The sequence below is a fragment of the Vipera berus genome (assembly GCF_964194415.1).
Source record: "Vipera berus genome assembly, chromosome: 5".
In the NCBI taxonomy this organism is placed as follows: domain Eukaryota; kingdom Metazoa; phylum Chordata; class Lepidosauria; order Squamata; family Viperidae; genus Vipera; species Vipera berus.
The window spans coordinates 42,553,344-42,579,057 of NC_138207.1; the positions used below are offsets into that span (position 1 = coordinate 42,553,344).

Below are 25,714 nucleotides of genomic sequence, written 5' to 3' on the forward strand. Positions count from 1 at the left end.
CTGGTTGGAGTCAAGGTTGGCTCACTCCTGGCTCCAATTAGCTCTTGGAGAAGTCATTAGGATAGGGGTTCACATACTTTTTCCACCCTGCACTGTGAATGTTTCCATCTTATGTTCAATTAAAACATGACAACAGCTAATGTTTGTGTAGTATTATTTTAAGCAGACTGTGTTTTTCTATTGTTGTGACTTACATGACATTTAGAGCGCATTTTATGGCCAATTCATGCAAAACTCCACGTAATCCCAAAGGGTTCACATACTTTTTCTTGCAACTGTAGGAACAAAACATATTCAATGAAATTACCAATCAAGATGACAAGAAAAAAAATTCAAAAGAATGAAAGCCATTTTGAACCTTTAGTCTCCCAGCAGATCACTTTGTCCAAGATAACACTCATATGCGTATGTGTATGCAGGCACACAGGCATGCAGATGGTGAGTTTTATCATACCATTGAAATTTTCATCTGACATTTATAGCTTGTTCATTTGTTAAATTTCTTTTGCATACAACTTAGCATTAAACTTGTAGGTTATTAAATACATTTAACACAAGTTTCCACAGGCAGCAATGACTTTACCTGCATAGCACTTTTGCCCATCTTCACAACATCAAACAAAGTAATAGGATCCCCTTCTCCATTCTGCTGAGGATGGCCATTAGCTCTTCCTCGACCTGTTCCTCTAATTCCAGTTTCAGAGCGAAACTTCTCTCCTGGAGTCTTTCGAGGCTTCTTATTGGCAGACTGGGAGACAGAAGATGAGGACAGACAGCCTTGATACCCTTACATCATATTTAATATATTATGTTTTTATAAATGCTAGTTTTAAAGAACAGTAAAAAGTTCTGTTTCAAATCTCAACATGTAAGTCAACAGATTTCAATACAATTTTTAAACAGTAACACTAGTTTTATCTAAAGTGCAGAAATTTAGATAAAACTTGAATAAATGTTCAGTATACTTTATTTCCTAAAATATAATAGTTTTTAAAAAAGAAAAAAGCATTGAACAAAATGGTGCAATCCAAAATTGAACAGAGGCACTGAACTAGTAATATAGAGGTATAACATTTTTGTAGGGGGGGAGGGGCAAATAATAGTTTACAAGATTTACTTAATGTTTAGTTAAACCGCTCTAATGTTCACACACACACACACACACACACACACACACACACACACACAAACACAGAGATAGTGCAACTCCAACATTCTTTGAGGAAGAAAATCTCATAGGCATGCCTAGTCCAAGTGAGCAAGAAGGTAAAATTAGTTCTAAGCTCTATAAATCAGCTGCTAAGTCACATCCAGCACAACAAATCACACTAACAAATGGATAGCAAGTAGGCAACTATAAAGGTAAAACTGCATGTGGGATTCTGGAAAAAAATGAAATAATTTTATCTATCAACGTCTCCCTTGTTCTCAAAACCAAAACTGTTGATTTAGCTTAAGATCAGTCCAATTTGGCAGGTTAAGTAGAGATGTGTAATATTCTGATGCCAAGTGGGAAATTTCCAGATAAAGTGACAGGGATGAAACAATGTTAGTATATGATTCACCTTGCTTACAAATAACCCAAACATGCTTAGATATACATGGATGTGATACTGTAACTGTGAATAGTTAAGTGATGGTTTATGTAATAAACACACCTTTCATTGTAATCCTTTATGGGAGCCATTTTCTTAAATCTACTTGTTTTTAAGAATTGCTCCTCAGGCAAAATCTTATAAATACTGAGAGAGCATTCTTGTATCTGGATCTGAGCATACAGGGCGGAGGTACAAAAACTATCCATATGGTGTTGTAACAACAACTTGCACCTGAACATCGGCAAGACGAAAGAGATGGTGCTAGACTTCTGGAGGAAAAAGGAGGAACCTGCCCCACTTTACATCGGGGAGGACTGTGTGGAGAGTTTCCTCCTTTAAATTTCTGGGAGTCTACCTCTGCGAAGATCTGACCTGGAAAGTTAATACAACCCAGGTGGCCAGAAAGGCCCAACAGAGGCTTCACATTCTCAGGGTTTTGCGCAAGAACAGGGTAGAACAATGGCTTATGACCCTCTTTTACCGGTCTACTATAGAGCGCGTCCTCTCGTATGGTATTGTGGTTTGGTATGCTGGTCTGACAGCCGCGGATAGGAAAGTATTACAGAGGGTGGTGAGTACAGCAGAAGACATTGTGGGCTGTCCCCTGACACCACTGGATGACATCGCCAGAGCTCGTTGCCTTGGAAGAGTGAGGAAAATTCTCAGGGATGACTCACACCCTGGACGGTATCTCTTTACTCTCCTACCATCAGGTAGGAGATATAGGAGTATAGCCAGCCGCACCAACAGGCTGAAGAACAGCTTTTATCCATGGGCTGTTAGGCTTTTGAATGGGAAACAATTTTATAAACTTTATGCATAATTGACTTGCGAGGCCGGTGTGTTGTGCAATTAGTTCACATGGTGTAATAAGATGGAGGGTTTGTGTCACTGTAAGTTGGGGGTGGGGGCACGAAGGGAGGCTCAGCCAATCTCAATGTATACATGGTTGTAATTTGACAATAAAAAGGTTCATTCAGAGATACAACTTTATAATATTTATTTCCACTTTAATGTATTTCTTAACAGGGAGTGTTACTTTACTTAGTAAATGATGACTATAATAGAGATTGAGAGGAAACAAAGCAGAAAGTGCTGGGAAAATGGAGAAATTAAAGATACTGAGAGAAGTTTGAAAGAACTGACTCATCTGTGCATTCGATGTGAGCCACTGAGAATATGGTATCTCTAAACAGTGATCAATTCAGAAGTGAATTACATGCAAATTGCAAGAGCAGTTAGGGAAAGTCAGGAAAATGGGTCATAACCACCATTACACATTCAAGTGACAATGGAAAGAGCACAGTAACAAAGCTAGCTGGAATTGCTGCTAAATTTCAAGACTTTTGACTTGTGGCTGAAATTTATGAGAAGGCAGAAATTTGTTGAATGAGACAAAGCAAAGAGTATGATATGCTGCTTGAGAAAAACCTGCTATTGTCTACTTCTTGTTATATCAGAAGCCATTATTAAGAAACTGTGGAGGAACAGATGAGCCAAAGATGACTGTATTAAATTGAGAACCAGTTTGGTCTAGTGGTTAAGGTGCTAGGCTAGAAAGCGGGAGACCGTGAGTTCAAGTCCTGCTTTCTAGCTAGGTGACTTTGGGCCTGTTGTTCTCTTTCAGCCCACCTCATATGCTTGTTGTTGTGGGGAATAAAGGCAGCAGTTTCCAGATACTTCTCAAAGGTATCCTAAGTAGTCCAAATGCTAGATAACCAAGACATAAGTGACTCAGAAAGGATTCCCAAACCAGGTAAGGGTACAACTTGCATACAAAGTTCAGCAAAGGCCTTCCTAGGTATGGCTGCCACCTGCTCCTACAGCAGGAATCATGTATATTTGCCAGTAGGGACATCAGCACAGAGTTGATTTGTCCATCACATGCAAATTCTTTCTTTAACTATCTTCTCTTAGGCTGCCCTGGAATGCTTTGGTAAACTTACCTCATCCTGGAATCTGACTTCAACAACCAGTACAACAGCCCCCTTTTCACCTTCTCTTTCTACAGAAGAAATCTGGATTCCTTAGCTCAGGGGTCCCCAGCCCCCATTCTGTGGACCAGTACTGGAATGCACAAACAACCAAAGCCCCATGCATGGGATGCAGGCAGCACACAAAATCATGCACCCTCTGGTCCACGGAAAAACCTCTCTCCACAGAACTGGTCCCTGGTGCCCAAAAGGTTGGGGATCTCTGCCTTAGCTTCTTTTTGTAAAGCCAATTTACACACTGCACTTATCAAAATACAGCACAGGGTGTATTTCTAGGGAATCATGTCACAGGATGGCAGAAATGTTCTATTTGGAAATAGTAACGGGGGGCTTACCCCAACTTTGGCTGATGTAGTACTTATGATCCTCCTAAGACTGAGTCTGGCAACAGTAACTTACATCCTAGTCACTCTGTCAGAGGTCCCAACCACAGACCTAAGTCCAACAGAAAACAGGACATTGGGATCAGAGGAAACCAGATTTATTTGGGTACACTCTGCCGTGCGAGCTCAAAGCAGTTGCAAACAAAGTCAGCGCTGGGAGCAACCATCTCCCAGCATGCTAAATAGACAGATCCCTCCTCGGCCCGCCCCCACCCACCTAACCAGCATCTGGAACGATGATCGTGAGCACCCAGCTCACAGCAGCTGGCCCCTGCCCCCAGCTGTCAGCCTGGCTTGGGTTCTGGTCCGCGGCATCAGCCTTCAGCTGTCGTGGGCTCTGGCCCGTGGCAGCAAAGCAAGCGAGGGCTGATTTCAAAGTCCCTGCTGTTTCTCTGCGCCTATCAGCTGTCCAGCGGAGCACCGAATGGCTGAGCCAGCAAAACCCAGAAGTCCATGACTGCCAGCCAGCCAGCCAGCCAGCCAGCTCAACGATCACTGCGCTTCCCCCCTGGTCAACAGGCAGGCACAGGGGGGAGGACTGTCACTGCCACTGCCTCCAGCTGTCACCGTCAGCCTCTGTTATCGCACCAGATGCACCCGTGCCCATCCCCCCTCCCGGTTAGTGGCAAACCCACAGGGTTTGACACACTACAGAATTGGCCTACTGCGAGGCTGTTTTTGCAAATGACATGGAAGTTCAACTAGTCCAGAATATGGCAGCCAAGTACTGGTGGGGCAACCCTTACCACCGCAAAATAAGACTTGGAAGTATTTGCACTGGATGCTGGGATGCTTTGGGCCAATTTCAATGTGCTAGCTATGGCATGAAAGCACTTTATAGAATTATGCTTTCATCTTTCATATTCTGTGTAAAAATGTAGATTTGTTTTTATGAAAAATTAAATATAAATCTAAGATGTTCTCATGGGAAAATATCACTGCAGTTGAAATAATAGACTACTCCAAATCAAGCACTGCCTGGTCAAAATTGAATCTGTGTAGAACCTGTGTAGACTTCTTCCCAAAAGAAGCATACTAGTGTAGTTAAGGGACTAAGCCTTTTCTACAGTAGATGCCATGCTCTGGAGCACACTATCTCAAAAGTTACATTAAGCCCTCTCCTTTATATTTCATAAAACAGTATAAACAATATCATTTCATAATTTCTTCTGTCCTGTCTGTATTTGTTCATGTTGGATATGTATCAAGTTATCATTTTTATTTTTTTATTTTGTGTTTTGTTCATGCTTTTATCTCTAACCAATCTTAATTAAAGAGGTTTACAAATACCGTAAATGAATGAATAAATTACTAAATCAATTAGATTCCACATTATTCTGGCTCTCTGTTTTATTCAATAAAACCCACCTAAAGCAAGAGAAACTTTCTGCTATCCATTTTTTTAAACCTATGCATGTATTATAAAATTTATAGTTTATCATAGAAAATCAATCACAAGTTCCATCAAGTTCCTTCTTGAACATTTGCCAGTTGTTCCTTTATCTTCTGGGATTTCTTTTTGAGACTTACAATTAACAACTAAGTCTTACAATGTCGACATCCACAAATATGACCTTGGAAAAACCATTCAGAGATGACATCAAAAACAAGCAGCACAAATGGATTCTGGATTGCAAATGGATGGCAAATCATTACAAGAGAAAAACATTTTCTCTTGAAATAACTGTATCTTTTAATTTGCTATCTGTTTAAAGATCTTTTAATGTTCTTGATGAGATTTCTGCAAATAGTTTTTTTGTGCTTTTCATGTGATAATGTAAGTATCTTTATGGGCCATGAGTTTGTTTGGCCTCCCATTCTTTGGCCTTTCTCTTCTGAAGAGTATTTCACTTTACTTTGTCACTATTGGCGATGGGGAAGTAAAAGAAAAAAATCAGTAATGAATGACTGTTAATCACTTTCACAAAGCAATTGTTAAAATAGTAGGCTTAACTAGGCCTTCTGATTCTTGAGACTAGTAGCATATCAGTGTGTTTGCTGGTTGCTCCCTTTCTTTGCACCAGTCAGGATGCAGCAGTTCCATGGCTTTTCCACCCAAACAGCAGCTGAGAAGAGTCACTGTTTCCTTCTTAATGATACATACACATGTTGTATACAGGTCATCCTCACTTACTGCTTAATTTAATGACAATTCAGTTACACCAGTCTAAAAAGAAAAAAGAAAAAAAGCTTTGCAACCAATTTTCAAATTTATGACCACTGAAGCATCCCACAGTCACATGATCCTCATCTGGGGACTTCATAACTGACACATACGTATGATGATCATATCCCATAATCACATGTGTCAGTTTAGTATAGTCTTAGATCAGTGCAAGCAATGTATTCGTAAGTGCTCTATGAGTATTTACAAATCTATTTTAAGAGACAGTAAATAAAATAACATTTAAGACAGTTAAAATACATTTATAAAACAACCTGACTAGAATCTGTGAATGAAGTTCCAAAAGAGCAAACTATGTCTAGATTATACACTTTAAAATTATGTAAAATACGTTAACATCTAAAATTACAAAAATATGATAGCATCTAAAATTTAAGTGATATGTTATATGTAAAGTAACAAAAAAATTGAAATTATATAGAATTTATTTATTTGATGGGAAATTGGCTGGCTTATTGATGGTCACATGATCACCATTTGTGTGTTGCATAAATGGCTTGCAATAAGCAGTTAATAGAGAAGACATAAGTAAAATTATAAATTGCAGTCAAGACCAAAGAGAAAGTGAAGTTCTAAGCCCATTGCGTTCATGTTTTGCTTAGCAACCATGGCACTTAGCAATGGAGTTGCTAGTCCCAATTGTGGTTGCTAAGTGAGGACTAATGTGTTTCCCCGAAAATAAGCCCCTCCCCTAAACTAAGACATACCCTGATTTTTTGGGGTGGGGGGCACTAATATAAGCCCTACCCCCAAAATAAGTCCTAGTTAGGATCCTGCCCACTCCGTCCCACCTCGCTGCCGCAATGGGGCAGGAGGCCACGCGGCACATAGCGCCACTGCCGCCATGAGGTGATGCAGGTGGGGGAGGGGGTGGAGCTGCCCAACGCGCCCCACACCCGCTTACCCATACTTCACCCCTCCAAACCAGGCCATTCCTTGATCAGCGACCTTTCACTCCCTTCCTGAGCCAGACTACTGGACTACCTCCATATATTCCAGTGGTGGCAAACCTTTTAGAGACCGAGTGCCCAAACTGCAACCCAAAACCCACTTATTTATTGCTGGGTGCCAGGTGGGCGTGGCCCAGTGGGTGGGTGTGGCTATGGTGGTCATGGAAGATTGGGTGGGTATGGCCAAGGTGGGTGTGGTCACCTCAATGTTGCTCGTGGGGAGGGACACCTGTGGGGGTGGGCAGGGTTTGGGGAGCTCCAGGAGGTCTCTGGCAGGTGGGGCGGTAGGCAGGAGACTCATCCTGTGGGGTGAGGCGAGGCAGGGTGTGGGTGCCATTGCCATGGGGCAAGGCAAGGGCTGGGGCAACTGCTGCCTGACATCATCGGCCCCTGCACACAGAGGCCAGCGAGCACATGGGGGCCAACGGTGTCTGTCAGTAGCCACAGCCTTCTGGCCCCTTGACAGGCACATTCTGGGGTTCCGCAGCCCGTCGCCAGCAGTTCAAAGAAGCTGCCTCCGAGATGCATGGGCGGCCAACAGCTGAGGAGGTGATGCAGTGGGTTGTGCCTGGGAAAAGGAGAGCATGCAAGGCCAGGAGGGATGGGATGGGGGAAAGGGAAACCAGCCGTGCCAGGATGCATTCAACCACGTGGGACCTTGGCGAATTAGCAGGCGGTTGGTTGAAGAGGGACAGTTGCCACCTCCGGGGCATGGCGCCGGTGCCCACAGAGAGGGCTCTGAGTGCCGCCTCTGGCACCCGTGCCATAGGTTCGCCACCACTGATATATTATGTAACATATATATGAAGGGAAAATATACATGTGAAAGAGAACATTTGTATCATCTCAAAACAATGTTTAATGGAAATTGTTTGTATATTCAATTGCCAGCCAAATTAACTATCTAGTAAAATCAATGAATATTAACATGCATATATGATTGGTCCTGAGCCTGCTACTTAATTACTTGTACACATCTCACATTTCCTGCAGCTGTAGCAGCAGCAAACAACACATATGAAATAACAGTTGTAATAAACACTTGCACATTCAAAATTCAGAAATACATAAGACAGCAGAAAAATAACTACTTTAAGCCAAATACTAGTAATATGTTTTACTAAAAGCCTATCCGCTCAGCGTGGCTCCGACCGGCTGACCGTTTGTGTAACGGAGGTCCCGAGACCCCTTCTACGGAGCCTGGTGGTGTTCCTGAGATCTGTGACGCCCGGATTAATTGTTTACAGCTCGGTGATGCTCCGGAACGCCTTCCTGCTGCTTGGGGAGCCGTGTGTTGCTGGAATGACTATGAATCGCGGCTTGGAGCGGCGGGGGCGTGAAAATGCTGGAGTGGTGGAGACGTCGTTTAGCTGGTTTCCGAGATGGCTGACGGTGAAGGGAGTGGGCCTCTCTGATATGGTGACCTGGCCTGGTGGTGGAACGCGGACGCTGTTGCCTCGGACATTTGTGAGGCAAAATTTAATCTCTGTGCCGCCAGAAAATCATTGGACCATGTTGTGGTTTCCCTTCTTGACTGAATATCATCCAGTCTTTTTTTGCAACATGGAAGTGACTTATGTAACCAGAATCTCTCCTACCATTTTGTGACCATGCCGGCTTATTAATCTTGATGTATTTCATAGATTCTTTGCTCTAACTCCCTCCCCTTCTCCCCCCTCCCCTATAATAGAAGGCCCGGGTTGTAACCACTGTGGGAGAGTGGTTAAGTTTTTTACATCTGCTGCCTCCCAGAGGTGAGAGCTCTGGGGGGTATTGCTCCCCCGGTTTGTATGTACCAGGTTGCCCCCCGGCTTTGACCGCCGTGAGAGGGCGGGATTCGATCTGTCCCGGGATTTCCCAGCTCTAGTGGCAGTGGAGCTGGGCTGGCTCTCTGGTCATTTGCCTTCGATTTATTTATTTTGAGATCCTCCCATGTTGATCTGGTCTGCCTTGCTGTTTTTTGCCGGACTTGTTAAGATCATGCGTCTGACTTATTCGAGCACGACCTTATACGCTCTCAGGGGGCCCCCCCCATCCTGGGAGCGACCCGCCTTACTTTTTACACCTCCTCTTGATGAAGGGCCCGAGTGTTGGGACCCTGAGAGATGGCTGGGCATGGGTAGGGGCCTCCGATATAAGCCAAATAGGAGGCCCCTGGTTAGTTTTTTGGTTAATTTTTTTAGGAGGTTAGGGAGGGGGGTGGGAACTTCTTTTGGTTGTTCGGATATGGGGGGCAGTCCAGCAACCACTGTTCAGGCCAGGGCTGGGATTGATCGCGGAGGGGAGGAGCGGGGGTCGGTCGCCCCCGGGGCTCCAGGGCAAGTCGTGGGAATGCCTATTCCCACGACGTTAGGGAATGGCAGCAGGTGCAGGAACAGAGGGCCGTATCGACCTCAGGGAAGGCCTCTCCGCTACTTGCAAGCGGTGAGGCGTTCCGACCCTCTTGTTCTACCCCGAGGTCCCGGGAGTGAGGATGTGCAGCCTCCTGAGCTCCGGCTGGTGTACCTGAATGCCAGGTCTGTCGTTAATAAAGCTCCTCTCGTCCGTGACTTGGTCGAGGGTGAGCAGGCGGACCTGGCTTGCATCACGGAGACTTGGTTGGGCCCAGAGGGCGGTATTCCTCTGGCTGATCTCTGCCCACCAGGTTTCCGGGTGCTACACCGGCCTCGGGCTCAGGGTAGGGGTGGGGGAGTGGCTGTTGTTATGAGGGAGACCTTAGCTCCGCGGGAGGCCACCGTTCCGCAGATAGTTGGGTGTGAGTCTCTCTTCTTGAGATGCGGCCCTGGTGCGCAGTTGGGCTTGCTGCTGGTGTACCTTTCGCCTAGTCACGCAGCAGCAGCCCTGCCTGAGCTTCTCGATGCCCTCTCTGGGTTGGTGGTTGAGTTCCCGAAACTTATAGTTTTGGGGGACTTCAATCTACCATCTCTGGGAGGATCATCTGAGTTGGCTCGGGAGTTCATGGCTTCCATGACGGCCATGGACCTGACGCAAGTAATTTCAGGACCGACTCATGAGGGAGGCCACACCCTTGACCTAGTTTTCTTATCTGGTCGGTGGTTAGATGATCTTGGTGGGGGCTCCCCAATTATTATGCCCCTGTCATGGACCGATCATCATCTCCTGCGGCTGGTCTTCCGTTTTGCCACCCCCCACCGTGGGTGTGTGGAACCAGTTAGATGGTACCGCCCCAGACGCTTAATGGATTCCGCGAGATTCCAGGCAGCGCTGGGGTCCCCACCTGCCTCCCCCACTCACAGCTCGGCAGATGCCTTAGTGGAAGCTTGGGAAAGGGCAGCCACTGAGGCTCTTGACCAAGTTGTACCCTTGCGGCCCCTGACCCGATGCAGATCCCGTCGAGCTCCATGGTTCTCCGCGGAGCTCCGGGAGATGAAGCGCCGGAGACGGGGCCTAGAGAGCGGTTGGAGGTCCAGCTGATCCGAATCCGACCGATTGCGACTAAGAACCCATATTAGGTCTTATCTCGCTGCGATAAGGGTGGCGAGGTCCAATCACTTCGCTACCCTTATCGCGTCCGCAGATAATCGCCCGGCCGCTCTGTTTAGGGTGACTCGCTCCCTCCTTAATCAGGAGGTGAGGGAGGAACCCTTGCAGGGTCGTGCCGAGGAGTTTAACAATTATCTGTCGGACAAAATCACTCGGATTCGGACCGGTCTGGACTCCGACTGGGCAGAGTCTGGCGATCAGGACGCGGGTGGTCTTGTCGATATCACTTGGGAGGAGTTTGATTCTGTGACTCCGGAGGAAGTGGACAGGATTATGGGGAGACTGAGCTCCACCACATGTTTATTGGACCCGTGCCCTTCCTGGCTGGTTTATGCAGCCCGGGAGAGGACACGCAGCTGGTTCCAGGCAGTTATATCAGCTTCTTTGAGTGAGGGTAACTTCCCTGCCGTCTTGAAAGAGGCGGTGGTGAGGCCCCTCCTCAAGAAGCCTGCCTTGGTCCCAGCTGTATTGAACAACTTTCGTCCGGTCTCCAACCTTCGCTTTCTTGCGAAGGTTGTTGAGAGTGTGGTGGCGCATCAGCTCCCTTTGGTCCTGGATGAAGCGGATTATCTTGACCCGTACCAATCGGGTTTCAGGCCCGGGCACAGCACGGAGACGGCATTGGTCGCGCTGGTGAATGATCTCTGGAGGGCGCGGGATAGGGGACATTCCTCTGTTCTAGTCCTATTAGACCTCTCAGCGGCTTTCGATACCATCGACCATGGTATTCTGCTGCGGCGTCTCAGGGGATTGGGAGTGGGAGGCACGGTTTTACAGTGGTTCTCCTCCTATCTCCAGGGACGCTCGCAGTCGGTGTTGACAGAAGGGCAGAGGTCGACCGCGAGGTCTCTCGTTTGTGGAGTTCCTCAGGGGTCGGTCCTCTCGCCTCTCCTGTTCAACATCTATATGAAACCGCTGGGTGAGATCATTCGTGGCTTTGGAGTTGGGTATCATCAGTACGCTGATGATACCCAGCTTTTTCTTTCTACCCCAAACCACCCCAGTGATGCCCTCAACGTGATGTCCCGTTGCCTGGAGGCGGTTCGGGTCTGGATGGGGAGGAACAGACTTCAACTCAACCCCGACAAGACCGAGTGGCTTTGCATACCTTCATCCCGGGTCTATTCGGATATTCCATCTCTTTCTATGGGGGGTGAATTATTACCCCCCGTAGATAGGGCTCGCAACTTGGGAGTCCTCCTAGATTCGCGGCTTACCTTGGAAGATCACATGGTGGCCGTGACTAGGGGGGCTTTCGCCCAGGTTCGCCTGGTGCGCCAGTTGCGGCCCTATCTAAGCCGGGATGATTTATGCACGGTCACTCACGCGCTCGTGACCTCTCGTCTAGACTACTGCAACGCTCTCTACATGGGGCTTCCCTTGAGGACCACCCGGAGGCTCCAACTGGTACAGAATGCAGCCGCGAGAGTTGTGTTGGGAGTCTCCCGATACTCCCACGTGACACCTCTGCTCCGTGAGCTGCATTGGTTGCCAGTTGTCTTCCGGGTGAGATTCAAGGTGCTAGTAATGGTGTTCAAAGCCCTTCATGGCATGGGGCCGGAGTACCTCAGGGAACATCTGCTGCCGGCATCAAGCTCCCTGCGCCCTGTGCGTTCCCACAGAGAGGGCCTCCTCAGGGTGCCACCGGTCAGAGAATGCCGTCTGGTGGCCCCCAGGGGGAGATCCTTCTCTGTGGGTGCCCCGGAGCTATGGAACCAGTTACCGGTTGAGCTCCGGACGGCGCCCGATCTGTGCTCCTTTCGCCGCGATCTGAAAACATACTTGTTCGAGCAAGCCGGCCTGGCCTGAGGGGGGATTGGTGGGGTTTTTTATCATTTTTATTGGGGTTTTTTCTATGTATCAATTGTATTTTAATCGGGCATGCATTTAATTATCTTTTAATTTTTGTAAATTTCTGTGTTTTATTCTTGCCCTGTACACCGCCCTGAGTCCTTCGGGAGAAGGGCGGTATAGAAATGATAATAAATTAAATTAAATTAAATTAAATTATTTACCTGCATATAACAGATAAAAAATGGGAATAGCTATTGACTAGGTTCCTGTTATGCATGCTCTGTATAATCAGGCATGGACTTCATTCTGAATCAGTGAAGTTTTCAAACATTCTTCGAAAACAACTTCATGTATGAAATGCAACTAAAGCATGTTCACTGTTACTGTACTGACATCACTGCTATGATCACCCTGATTCAAGGTTGAATCAAGGAATACTGTCCTGACCTTCTCAATGTTTAATTTAAAGATTGTGAGTATCATAAGTGTAGTTAATATACAAATAGTGTAAAAAGGCTACTGTAATCATGCCACCAAAGTAACCAATGAATATTAAGTTCCATCAGAAACCTATAGCCAAGAGCTAGACAAGAGAGCAAAGATCAGGGTTCTGATCCTATCAAGTAATTTCCCCACCAGGTAATTCTGTTGAGCAGTCATAATTCCAGGCACATAATAATAACCATTCCCATTCTGTTTGCTGGAGTGCTCTGCTTTAATGTCCCAATGTACAAAAGCAAAATACTGTCTCAATGTCTCCAATGAAAGCCTTAATGAAAATAAGCTAATTGCACAAAAGACCAGCCCCACCAACGACAGGCAAGCTACCAGAATATAAACTGATAGCAAACTGCAAGCCTTACTACAAGAAAACAAGCAAGCTGAGCAAGCACCAAGGACCCTTCATGCCAAACCCTGAGCTACAAATATTCTCCTTTATTAGTACTAGTAGAAGCATATTACACAGGACTATGTGAGTTTTGCCTTAGTTGGTACACAATTATCTTGCAGGGTCACAGTCTCCCATTAGAATTAGCCCAAATTAAATTAACCCAGGAAAAAATGCTGCACTTTAATGGTTTATTTAACTGCATCCCACTAAGGAATAGCTACCAATCGTGAAGCACAGCCTACCAATAACATGCTAAACCTTCTATACATGCTATTTATCAAGGACTGCAAAACCATGGATTTTATCAATCATCTGACATAATCCATTACTGATAAACCTTTTTTATTTAGTTGGATCACAAATGATTTATTGGACTATGGAAGTCTGATGTAACAGACTTCTAAACTTGGAAAGATATATAATTTATGAAAACAAGGAAAAAACTAAAGCATTATTTGCAAGAGACAGCAGAAGACAGATAGTCCTCACTTACCAACTGCCTCATTCAGCAACTATTCAAAGTTATGATGATTCTGAAATAGTAGACTTATGGCTTTACTAACAATCATCACAGTGTCCCCACAATCATGTGATCACCACTTGCAATCTTCATAGCTGGCTTCAAACAAGCAAAGTCAATGGGGAAGCTGGCAGAAAATTGCAAATCACTCGATGTTGCATTTAATGACTTGTGAATTCCTTAATGATCACAGCAAAACTGATGTCATAAGTCAGGTGTGGTCATATGATATTTCATTTAATGACTACATCATTTAGTGATGGAGTTGCTGGTCCCAATAGTGATTGGTAAGTGAAAACTACCTGTATAAACAAAAGCTCTTTCTGTACAAAGGTAAATATTAGAATCATTAAGAATAATTATTATAAGTGCAGGGATTTAGATGGAATACATTTCCCGCCAAGCTGTTAAAATTATACAGTTCTTGGTGCTCTCTTGAGTTTGGTTCTTTGCTTTCATTATCCAACTGGGTAACATCATCAGTGCAAGTGAATGGAGCTTGCTTGCCCGTTTATTTATAGTAGCTTGTCCTGCCAGTTTAGTGGCAGTGTGGTTTCCTCCTAATGGTTCCTTGAGCGCAATATTATTTTCTGTCTGATTTGACTCATTTTGATCTCCACTGTTTATTAGTGTTGGCTGCTAGAAGGAATTTATTCTAGTCTTTTTATTTCCTTCCTAAGCTTTTTATTGTCCCTTTTGAATGGTGTGCAAATGTAGTTTATCTCTATGTACCTACTCTTCTACTGTTTAAATTTTTATTTAAATACAGGAAAACAAATCACATTTTAATATATCTAGCAATACTGTTGAGTTTCTGTACATATAAAGTACAAATATTTATCTAGTGAGGTGGTTGTATGCATTTGATTTTATAGCGATACGTACTGTGTGCTATCATAGGAAAGAAGAGCATGATAAATGATTTTTTCTAAAAGAAATTTCTGCTCCATATCTGATTTAAAGATTAAGAATCAAGATGAGGAAGCAGTGCCTTTGAAACTGCTCACTGACAATTGGATGTCTGATCTTTGGACCATGTATGCACTTGATCAGACCACTATCAACTAAAGTGACACGTAATATTTCTATTCAGATTACAATGCAGCAAAAATTTGATTTAAAAGACCTCCATACAGTAGACTATGAATGCAATAAATAGTTGTCCACAATTCCCCTTGGAATAGAGAAGTCAACTGTATCCAAATTAGTTCAGATGGGGCAATAACATTCTCAATTTATCACATTCATACTCTGTACAATCACACAACTCTTGGGGGTTTACAAAAATTGCAAGTGACCCAAGCATTTAAATAAAATATCCATGCCATGAATTACAACTATAAAAAGAAAATGAATAATTAAAAACAACCAACTGTATTGTCCTGTCTCTCTCAAAAGGCCATCTGGGATGATTCACTTTTGAGTGTTTTGGGGAGGCTAGGACACTAGGGGATAATTTAATTTCTGAGAGGAAACTCTTCCATAAAACAGGTGTTGTTATTGATAAGGATCTCTTTTATGGAAAGGACCTATGAGCTTCCATCTGACCCCCAACCCAATACCTTGAAGAGGTGACAAGATTATCAACAATTTCTCCTGGAATGCACAGTCAAATTGGTCCTGCAAGTATCTCAGTGTCAAGTCATGCAGGGCTTTATAACAAAACAACCAGTACTTTATTGCAACTGGAAGTAAAGAGATAGCCAATGGAAGACTTGGACTACAGGTGTAATGTCTACATAGTAATGAGTGTCAGCTAATAGTTGGATTGCTACATTCTGGGCCAAGTGAAATTTCTCAGTGGTCTTAAGACCCAGTGGTCTTTAGCAGAACACAATGCACCAGATACGGGGGAAGAAGGATTATTTTCTCTTTTGTCTAGGAGGTGTATGTGACATGCAAGCAGAGGCAGGGCAATTTCCAAATTTTTAACACGCTGAGCCCAAAAGGTTTGCCATCACTGTTCTAGCATATGGCTATATGCAACAAAAGCTACTAAAACACACAATGTGGCACAACTAGGGAAGAATCTTTATTATGTATTAGTTACTTGAAGCAATTGATTGCTGTCTACCAATATAAGGATACCAACTCCTCTTGTACTAAAAATCGAGTGTGCTCTATCTCAAATTATACCTCTAGTGAACATGTGGATGTGAGCCTGAAACCAGTTTATTTCCAGCATAATTGGAAAAACAAAAGGGGGGAACAAATACAGTAGTTGAACGAATTCTTGGTGGTTAGACCATGGTGAATTGTACTGGTTCACTGAACTCCTGGAGCATAACAGCTAGTATCAGCTGTTTCAAGGCAGAAAGTCTTAGCAGGTAAGGCATATCTATAAACAATACAGAACTCAATTCAGTTCCCAGTAGCATTAGTGACTATACTTGGATTTTTATGCTTGCATAGGCAATGTCATTGGAATATTTAAATGCTAACGAGTAGCTCTATAGGTTTGAGCTCTGCTTGCTTCCCAGTTGCCATGGGAGATGGGACTACATTATTTACTGCCATACCTGATTGGGAAAATGCCTCTTTATAATGATGGTAGTTTGCTGGTGCTGGGCGGATGGGGCTCACTCATCAGTACCTCAGCCAGATTCTGCATAATACAAACAAACTCTATGCATTCAGGTTTATCATCTCTTGGGAAGTAAACAGAATTCTTCCATTTTCCAGCCGCATAAATACAATTTCTGAAGTTATCTATGTATGGGAAAAGGTGAAGGCATAAGAAAGTGAAACCAAATATTTCCCTTTCTGTCTACACTTGTTTGCAGTTCTTCAAGCCTTCCATTTATGCCAAAGAAGATAAATACAATCATGATGTCTGGAATGTTTTGACAAAGTAGTTAATCTTTTACTTAATCAGACAAGGCCTCTCTAAACAAGTCAACCAAGCTGTCTGATTCAAGTTCAGACCTTATGCCATCAGTTGAAGTCTGTAATGGCAGTAGTCCTTGAATTATGGCAGTTCACTATTGATTGTTCAAAATTACAACACCCCCATTAAGTACTTATGATCCAGTTCCTAAGTTGTTACAGCACTATAGCAGTCATTTGCCTTTACAACAAAGACACTGCAACAGAACCTGTGCCTATTTTTCCCTCATTCTGACCCGCCAGGTCTCCACAGGCACTGGGCCTGCTTTGCTAACTCACCGGGTTCCAGGTGCTCATTCCCACCATCACTGATTGCTCACTTACCTTTCGAAGATCTCCAGAGCTCTAGAACAGGCTGGGCCATGTAGCAAAAAAGTGGCCATCTTTTTCTTAGACACTGGTGAAGCTGTTTTTCTTAGATCTTGTGTTCTTACACGTGCTTCTTTTTGCGCAGAGAGCAAAATTTTCTGTAAGAACGTGAGGTTGATCACGTCCCTGCAGGTCTTGCCTGGTCCCAGCCTGAGCAATACCTTGGGGCCATTCTGCGTGCTCCTGAGTGGCTGCTTCCAATGAGCTGCTTCAGGGATTGCGGTGCAAAGGCAGCAGCAACAGCCAATCAATGCAGGACATTTTTCATGCTGGTTTTGGTAGTAGTAGTAGTGGTAGGAGGAGGCAGGACTGCAGGGCGGCCAGCCAGGGTAGCAGTGGGAAAGCTGAGCTGGAACAGCGGTGCTGCTGCTGGAGACACCTGAGCTCCTTGCGGCAAACCAGGTCAGGGCAGACACTAAACTCATCCACCTTCTGCAGTGTCCTGGATAACGGAGTCTGGGACACACTCCCTGGTGGCATTGGGTGGGCACCTCCATGGCTGCCCACATCCCCAAGACAGTCCACTCCCAGGTTCATGGGCCCACAGGTGCTTCCCAGCCCACCCAATCTCCCGACGGGTATGCCCGGCAAGCAAGGGGCACAAAGCAGCTGGTGCACCAAGCTCTTCCTCTGCTTTCTTGATGGCCAATTGACAAGGTACGGGTGCCAAACCTCCATCCACCTCCAGCCAAAACCAATCTCAGATGGAAGCACTTTCCCCATTTTTCCCACAGCTTAACAGATACCTTGCCTTGCATTTCTCAGGTTTAGTGCTAAATAAATAGTTTGTTTGCCTAATATACAACCTGAGAAACTCAAGTTTCCAGTCTATCTCCTACAAAAAGAATGAAATTTACATGCAGAAAGCAGAGAAAATGACATAACTTTTATTTTGTAGGTATTGAAGTTAAGAATATCTCAGTTTCTTTCACAATATTTCTTTAGGCCTAATTGCCCTTTTAGATGGCCCTACCCATTTTTTTTGTTCCCATTTCTTGTACTGAAATTTAATATATTTCTTAAAGCATAATGTGTTTGTTATTGTGTTTCATAAACTCTAAAGTGTGTGTGTGTGTGTGTGTGTGTGTGTGTGTATGTGTGTGTGTGTGTTTTAGGGACTTCTTAGGGGATGGGGGACAAAGGCATTTTTATTATTTTTTCCTTTCTTCTATGGAGGCAAAAAAGTGGCAGCAAAAACTACTAGTAAATATACTACTGTATCCTCCCAGGCTGTCTTAGTAGATATGAAAAATCATGGTGTTTACAGACCTTTACAAATGGGTAAAACAAGAGACATCTATTGACAGCTTACATCAAAGCTCGAATTTAAAATACCTGTTTCTTTGCATTATTACTTCCACATTAGCACTCTAACTACAATCTTACTGCCAGTCTTATTACCAAAGAGTAATTCATTTAATTTTACCTAAGAGGTATTTAAAATTACTTAATGTTTGCAATCTTAGCTGCAAAATAATCCCAAATAAACATGATGGTTGTGTACATTTTTGAAAAGCTGCCAATGTATAACCAGAATTTGTTCTGTAAACAAGAACTTGAAATTGATGTTAAAATAGGATATCCTGTTATATTTTATTAATGAAATAATAGCTATATACTCTTATCTTAAGTAGTAATGTAAAAATTAAACTGCTGCCAACTTAAATAAGCCAACAAGTAAAAAACTGGTACCTGAAGCAAGTAACTCATGCTGAATCCTTTGGAAGCATGATTATGGAAAATAGTAAAAATAGTAAAAGCAAAACACCAATTCTGAAGTCACTATGTATTGCTTATCTTACCATCTTCTGAAATGCTGACAGAATTTAATGAAATACAAGCAACATACAAAGGTTGAGATTACGAATTATGGGTTATAACATTCTTAGACTTTGAATGGAGAGAAGAGGATTGATTCGCCTCAAAACTCTGTCATTGAAAATGAATAGTACTGTTAACGTAGTATACAAAATATAATAAAACCATAATCATTATTAAATATAATATGAATTTTAAGAATAGTATAACAAAATCCTTGAAAGAGAAGGAGAACCCCAAGAGGCCACAGAGGATGAATCCAGCCCAGGGCCTCTGTCACATGCCTATATGAGGCTGCAGGTAAGACCTCAGCCAAAGTGCCTGACAGCTCCTTGGGCAAAACCTGTATGTATGTATGTGGATGGAAAAGCACTAAGCAATATTAAATCAAAGAAAATACCACCCAAAGGAATGAGAAGGAAATTTGCTGGCTGTTGCCTTTAAAGCCCTTTGTGTTTTAGGACTCGGACCATCTTACTTATGGAATATCTCTCCCCAGTTGTTTCTACCCATCCTATCTGATCTGACAGGAAGGGATATTGTCAGGTAGTAAGTGTTGGATGGTAAAGCCCAGAAGAAGAGCCTTTTCTGCCATGGCGCCCACCCTTTGGAATATCGTTAGATTGGCCCCATTCCTGCTAACCTTTTATAAGGCCTTGAAAAACGTGCTTTGTGCTCAAGCTGGAACCCTGCGTATAGATCAGTTTTAGTCTCTTGGCTCTATGCATAAAAGGTTATATCATGCCTGACTGCTCTGTATTTTAATTTTTGTTTATATTTTGTATTTTTATTTGTTTAATTGTAAGCTACATACACACAGAGAGAAAAATTTGTTTCTGGAGAATCTAATGTTCCTGTCAGGCAAGGAGATTATAGAGACACATTTAAAGTGAGTTATCTGCAGGAAAAATCCACTACGTTTCATATGCCCATAAACTGTGCAGCAGTAAAACATTAATAAGCATATCAGTATCTCTTTGCCCATGAAGATGCTGGGGACACGGAGGGAGGGGGGAAATTATCATACTGGGAAACCTGCCAAAAAATGTAGAAAAAAGGAAGTGAATGATGAAAGCTAAAGAAATGGAAAAATAACTTAGGGCAAACATTTAAAGCAGTAAAGGCTTAGTTATTTTACTGGAGTGTCAGATTCTGCACACTTTACAGATTGATTACCCAGCTAGGGCCAAATACAGCTCCTCTGGGAATGCATTCCATAGCACTGGAATTAGGCAGAGGATCCTCTTGTGCATGTCAGATAAATAAACCTCTGGCAGGGAAGGTATTTTCAGAAAGGCATCTCTTAGAGATCTTGAGCCGGTTTGTAACAGGAAAGAATTCCTCAGACTAGCATGCCTTATATCTCTTAGGATATCTTAAAGATATCATAAGGATGTTAAATTATGCCTGGTAAACAAGTCAATTAAGTGCAGAGCTTTTAAATATCACCATCATCATAATCACTATCATTATTATAATCCGGTAAAGCATTCAGAATCCTGATGGCCCTACAAAATGATAAAATACAATAGAAAATCCATAATAAAATAAAAATGATTATAGTAAACAATCACAATAAGAAATAAACTAAACAATCACCATAATACCACAAAACCCCAAACTTGTTGAATCAAGACTAAAAATAGCAGTTACAAAAAGCAAACAAAAAATTAGACACTATAACAATGACAAAAAATTACATTCCAAAAGCTCAGTGGAAAAGTTCAGTAGCTCTGAGACCACCATTATCAGCACTTTGCCAAAGAAGTATGATAGAAAAGTAAGGCTTTCTCATTTCACCTTCCTGGGCACTACCAGTAACTCCTCCTAGATGGATCTTCTCAGACAGTTTGATACCTAAATCCTGATTAAAAAGTGTACAGATAATCCATTTCCTTTAGGGTGTTCTGCAACTATATGCTTAACAATTTCCCCCAAAAAAGGAGTAGGTGATAGCTGACAATTTTGTTGACTTTTAAGAAAATGAAACATAATTTTCCAGACTTCTGGCACTAACATCTATAGAGAAGCAGTAACCAAATTCAATAGGTCACACTAGCTCATTCAAGAGCCATGAGAAGCATGGGTCAAACACATAAGTGACAGGGTCATTCATGCCACTGAACATCCTACCTAATTCTTCAATTTACAGGCCCAGAGTTGCTCCAGAAAACAAAGTCTGACAACTCCCTAGTCACATCCTATTCTTTCTAGGAGTCAAAACTCTGCAAATCCAAGTATAACCACAGAGGCTAAACAGGTGGCCTTGGTCCATGTCTCCAAGGAAATAATTTACTAGCCTAAACAATCATCTGCAACAAGCAATCAATATTTATTTATTTATTATTTAGATTTATATACCGCCCCTCTCCCGAAGGACTCGGGGCGGTGTACAGGGCAATTAAAACACTATATACAACACATAATATACAAAAATTAAAATAAATTAAACCAAGTAGCCCTAAACAATAAAACACGTTCTAAAATTTAAAATCTAAAATCTAAAACCCCAATCCCCAATAATGACATTTTGCCTTCCTTAATTGCCACAGCATTCCTTAATTGCCACAGCATAAATTCAGATTTGGAACATATGCCTGTATACATGGTCAGTCAGATTCACTTTTGGACTTTCCTCATCGTTTCCTAGGTTTTTCTGATACTTCATCACCAGGAACTTTCCCTGGTTGGTAATTTAGTTGTTGCATATACACAAACTGTAACTTCTAGACATTTTCCATGGGCAATTCTAAAGTACAGTGTTTTGCAAAACTTGTGAATAATTTTCACAGGCCCTAAACAGTCATACATTGGCACACTAGTCATCCATACAGTGCCTGCCAAAGCCATCACCTGTGAACCTAATAAGATTTGAAGATCAAAAAAAAAAAGATTTGAAGATCAAGGATCATTTCCATATAGTGAACTTGCTATTTCAGAAGTATAAACCCATTCAAACAAACATTTTTTTCCAAATTTACTTTTCTGCACGCCAGAATATTTCTGCTTATCTGGATTTAATTTTGGATATTTTTCCCCATCCAGCCCACTATTAAACTGACTATTAGTTACATTACACCCCATGGTAATTAAACAGTAATCTCCCAGCACACTGTTAATATGGCCTTACAGGGTGGATCACACAAAAGAAGCCAAATGATGCCACTAACCAATAGTATTAAAAGCTTTTCAGGGGACCAGAGACTTAGCTATATTCCTTTGTTTCAATTTATCAACTATCCAAGTGCCTATTTTATTTTATTTTGGGGAGGGCGGGGGGGGGAAAAGAAAAATTCCATGTAATGTTCTGTCCCACCTCCAAAAGATATTTGTACCTGTTCTATATACCTGTATGCCATATTCCACACACAATTCCAAAAAACTATTTAAATATTTGTTTACATATTTAAAGAGAAAGCAAAAATTTAAGAACTCATTAAAAGTAATTGCCTGTAAACTAAGATACCTCATTTCTAAATTTAACTGATTCTAAATTTAACTGATCTTTATCTGCCTATAACACCCATTCTTTCAAACTCAAATTACTGTCAAACAGCAAAACAGGCAAGAAAGTATTTCTGCTTCTGATGGCAAATGGGCATGGTAGAAGATAAACAAATGGTTTGCAATGATATAAAAGTAATGTGAATTGTAGTACTATAGATTTAGTCAGATTTCCTTTTCTTTACTCTTATCTTCTGATTTTTATTTCTTAGCTTAATTACAGCTTGCTTATCCTGAAAACTAACAGTGATTTTGTAATATGTATGCAGCAGTAAATGTCAAGGATGATTTCTTGTTTTAAATTTGGCGGAAAAAAGTAATCCTAATTCTTTAAATGTATAGTCCCAATCTGTTTGAAAGTTTGAAACCATGAAGGGATGAGGCAGAGTATAAATTTCTGCTATGTGCAGGTGATGTTATGCTTTAGAGATAAAGCAGAAATTTATATTCTTAATTTTTTTCTCAAGCTTAGTGGCATGTATGATCATACTATATAATGGGATGAATTAGACTTTATTATGAATAATAACTTTGAAATGTTTAGAAACTGGTATTTTAGATTATGTTCTCTTTTATTTATAAAGTTTTTATAAATAACTAAGTTTTCTGAACTGGTGAATCCCCAATTTCAATTAAAATAAAAGAAGGCCTGGAGAGGTGTCTAGAATTTCCTTGAGCAGTTGTGTTAAAACAAACGTAACTTTGAACTTGATACATATATTTAACAAGTTGTTCCATTTTTTTTCCCTTCACATTACTTTAGTTGTAACTTCTAAGTCAGAGGTCTTCAACCTTTCCAGACTCGCAGCCCGGAGGGAAGGAGAGCAGCTTACAAATTGGTGCATGCGCACACATGCAAATGGTGCCACGTGCACTGGTGTGGCACTAGCGGCTCTGTTTGCACATGCACAATTGGCCGCACACACCTACCCGGCACTAGAGGCCCCGTTCACGCATGTGCAAATGAGTTGTATACACCCGTCTGGCTCTAACAACCCTATTTGCACCCATGCACATATGCAAACAGGGGCGCAGGCACTGGTGTGAGTGGGGGGGAAGTGCACATGTACACACTGGCCAGCCATTGCTGCAGCCCGGTAGTGAGCCATAGCCCATAGGTTGGGGACCCCTGTTCTAAGTCATAGATTTTGTTTTTGTTGCAGGAATCAGAACTTTCAGAAAAGTTCAAATTGATTAACTGGAATTCTAACCAGTAAGACTGCTTGCACATATCAGAAATTATTTGGAACAAGTGTAATGGAACTTGCAAAAGCGTATTTACCTGAAACTTGGCAAGAAAGCTATGCATATTTTAATGAATAGCAGGTGCTATGCTTGTCTAAGATCTGAATACCTTTTTACAAATAATTTTAAAAGCATGCACAGCCCCACTAGCATATATATTTTTTCTTCAGGAATCAATTTCAATTCCTGCATTAATGTTATAAAATAAATATGGAAATTAGTAGGTCACAGAAATAATTTGACCTTTAGACTATGAATAGCTCATATCATGGAATAGTTTTTTAAAATATAGTAGTGGAAGAATCTATTTGGGGAAAACTCTCATTCCATTACTTTGAACTAACTGATTTCTGATAGAACAGCGTTAATAACTTATGAAGAATTAAACAGACTTTCATTTATCCAACATATTTCTTGATAGAACTTTTAATGAACGCTTCAGTTACTTAATGATGCTATAGTTGTTTCTAATATTCCATATTTGATACAGATTTTTGAAAAATAAATTGAGTTCTAAACCTGTAGTTTGTTTTTATAAAATACTGAAGAAATTTGGTAAAATTTATTGCCTGAATGTCCGATTTTGATAAACAGTAGAAGACTCTTTAAAAAATGTAACTTATTACCTTAACATGAATAATACCTTAAAATGCTTAGTAAGAGTTGGTTATAATTTATTTGCTGTCAGAAATGCAATTCAAGAGTAGAAACATTCACTCAGATGATTTGGCCTTGCCTTTCCCTGCCACTTGCACATTTGGATTAACATCCATAAGCCTGTTACTATGAATTTAGACTACTAAGTAACATGGATATACATATCCTTGTTGGCTATAATCTTCATTATTTGGAATCTATTGAGGAAAAGAATTGTGAAATTTTTACAGATAGAAGAAGTTGTTGTTATTTTATAACACATAACAGAAGAATTACAATGTAACACTGGCAAAACAGAAACAACCTGATTTGGAGTACTAATGATGTGTTGCTTATTAACATATGAACTGGGGAGCTGTTAATTTTGTTTTGGGTTTGTTTATTTAATAAAGAGTTAAAGAAGATGGCTTTTAAGCAATTCCATCGTTTCTTGTCTTTTTTAATGATAAAAAATGTCCAGATCTTATTTCTGTTCTCTTTTCCTCATTTTTTAAATTGCATATTGTATGACATCATTACCATATATTTCACTCTTTCACAAATCAGTTACTGGAGAGGCAGCAAGTGGCTGGAATAGAGATTGATCCTTCTCCATACTGTTTTCCTTTACAACTCCCAAGACATATGAACGAGCTATATATTGATATTTTAGCCCTTACCTACCTCATAATACATGGAGCTTATGAGGTTGCTCACTGCTGGGCAAACACAACAACCAGGATATAATTTTTAAAAATGAAATATGAAAAGTCAATTCTTCTTACAAGTTAGTTAACTCTTGTAATAATAAATAATGTCGGCATGCCACTTCTACAATATACAGCGCAAGTCTTCCAACAGGTAGCAGCATCAACAATTGCTAATGTGAAAATTTAAAAAATGAAATGGTACAATATTAATAGGTATTCAGAGAAAAAAAATAGCATACAGGAGGTCTACCAGGACGGCCACGTTTTCTTTTCCCCTTCAGTTGCGTTTCTTCCAATTCACTACCAACATCTGTATGTGCAGTAGTTTCATTTGTAGAATCCCTGAAAGAAAATGCCAATTAAAAATAAATTAGTAAGCATAAGTGCATAAATAAATAATAAAAACAGTAATATTTAGTGTTAATACAAATGGTAGATACTATAAATTGAAACTAATTCAGTAAATTGAGACTATCCACTATAAGCGCTGAAATTGTCTCCACTCATAAAATTACTAATATGAAGACGGCATAGTCAGCAGTTCTGGTAAGTTATCTTACTGAACTATAATATCCAGTACCATCACCACTGACCATAATGCCTTGACTTTAAGGGAACTGAAATCCAACATCTGGAGAGCTATAAATTATCAACACCTGAATCTAAGCAAATAAAAGATCTGTATATGAATTATTTATTAATTGATTTAATTAATTAATGATTTGA

General features: G+C 41.6%; 1 protein-coding gene across 4 annotated transcripts in view; it reads right to left on the bottom strand.

Moving 5' to 3' along the window:
- The window catches only part of STAG1 (STAG1 cohesin complex component), a 190,416-nt gene that overhangs the window by 98,167 nt on the left and 66,535 nt on the right, over positions 1–25,714 (bottom strand). For 2 of the 4 annotated variants that reach the window (XM_081328647.1, XM_081328651.1), the window contains exons 3-4: positions 25,228–25,330; positions 584–748 (exon numbers count right to left, since the gene is read on the bottom strand). In XM_081328647.1, coding sequence (XP_081184773.1) covers positions 584–748; positions 25,228–25,330 — 268 coding nt within the window. Of the gene's footprint in view, positions 1–583; positions 749–5,343; positions 5,363–16,339; positions 16,611–25,227; positions 25,331–25,714 lie in introns of those variants that run through there. The other 2 variants (XM_081328649.1, XM_081328648.1) reach the window with 2 other exon arrangements.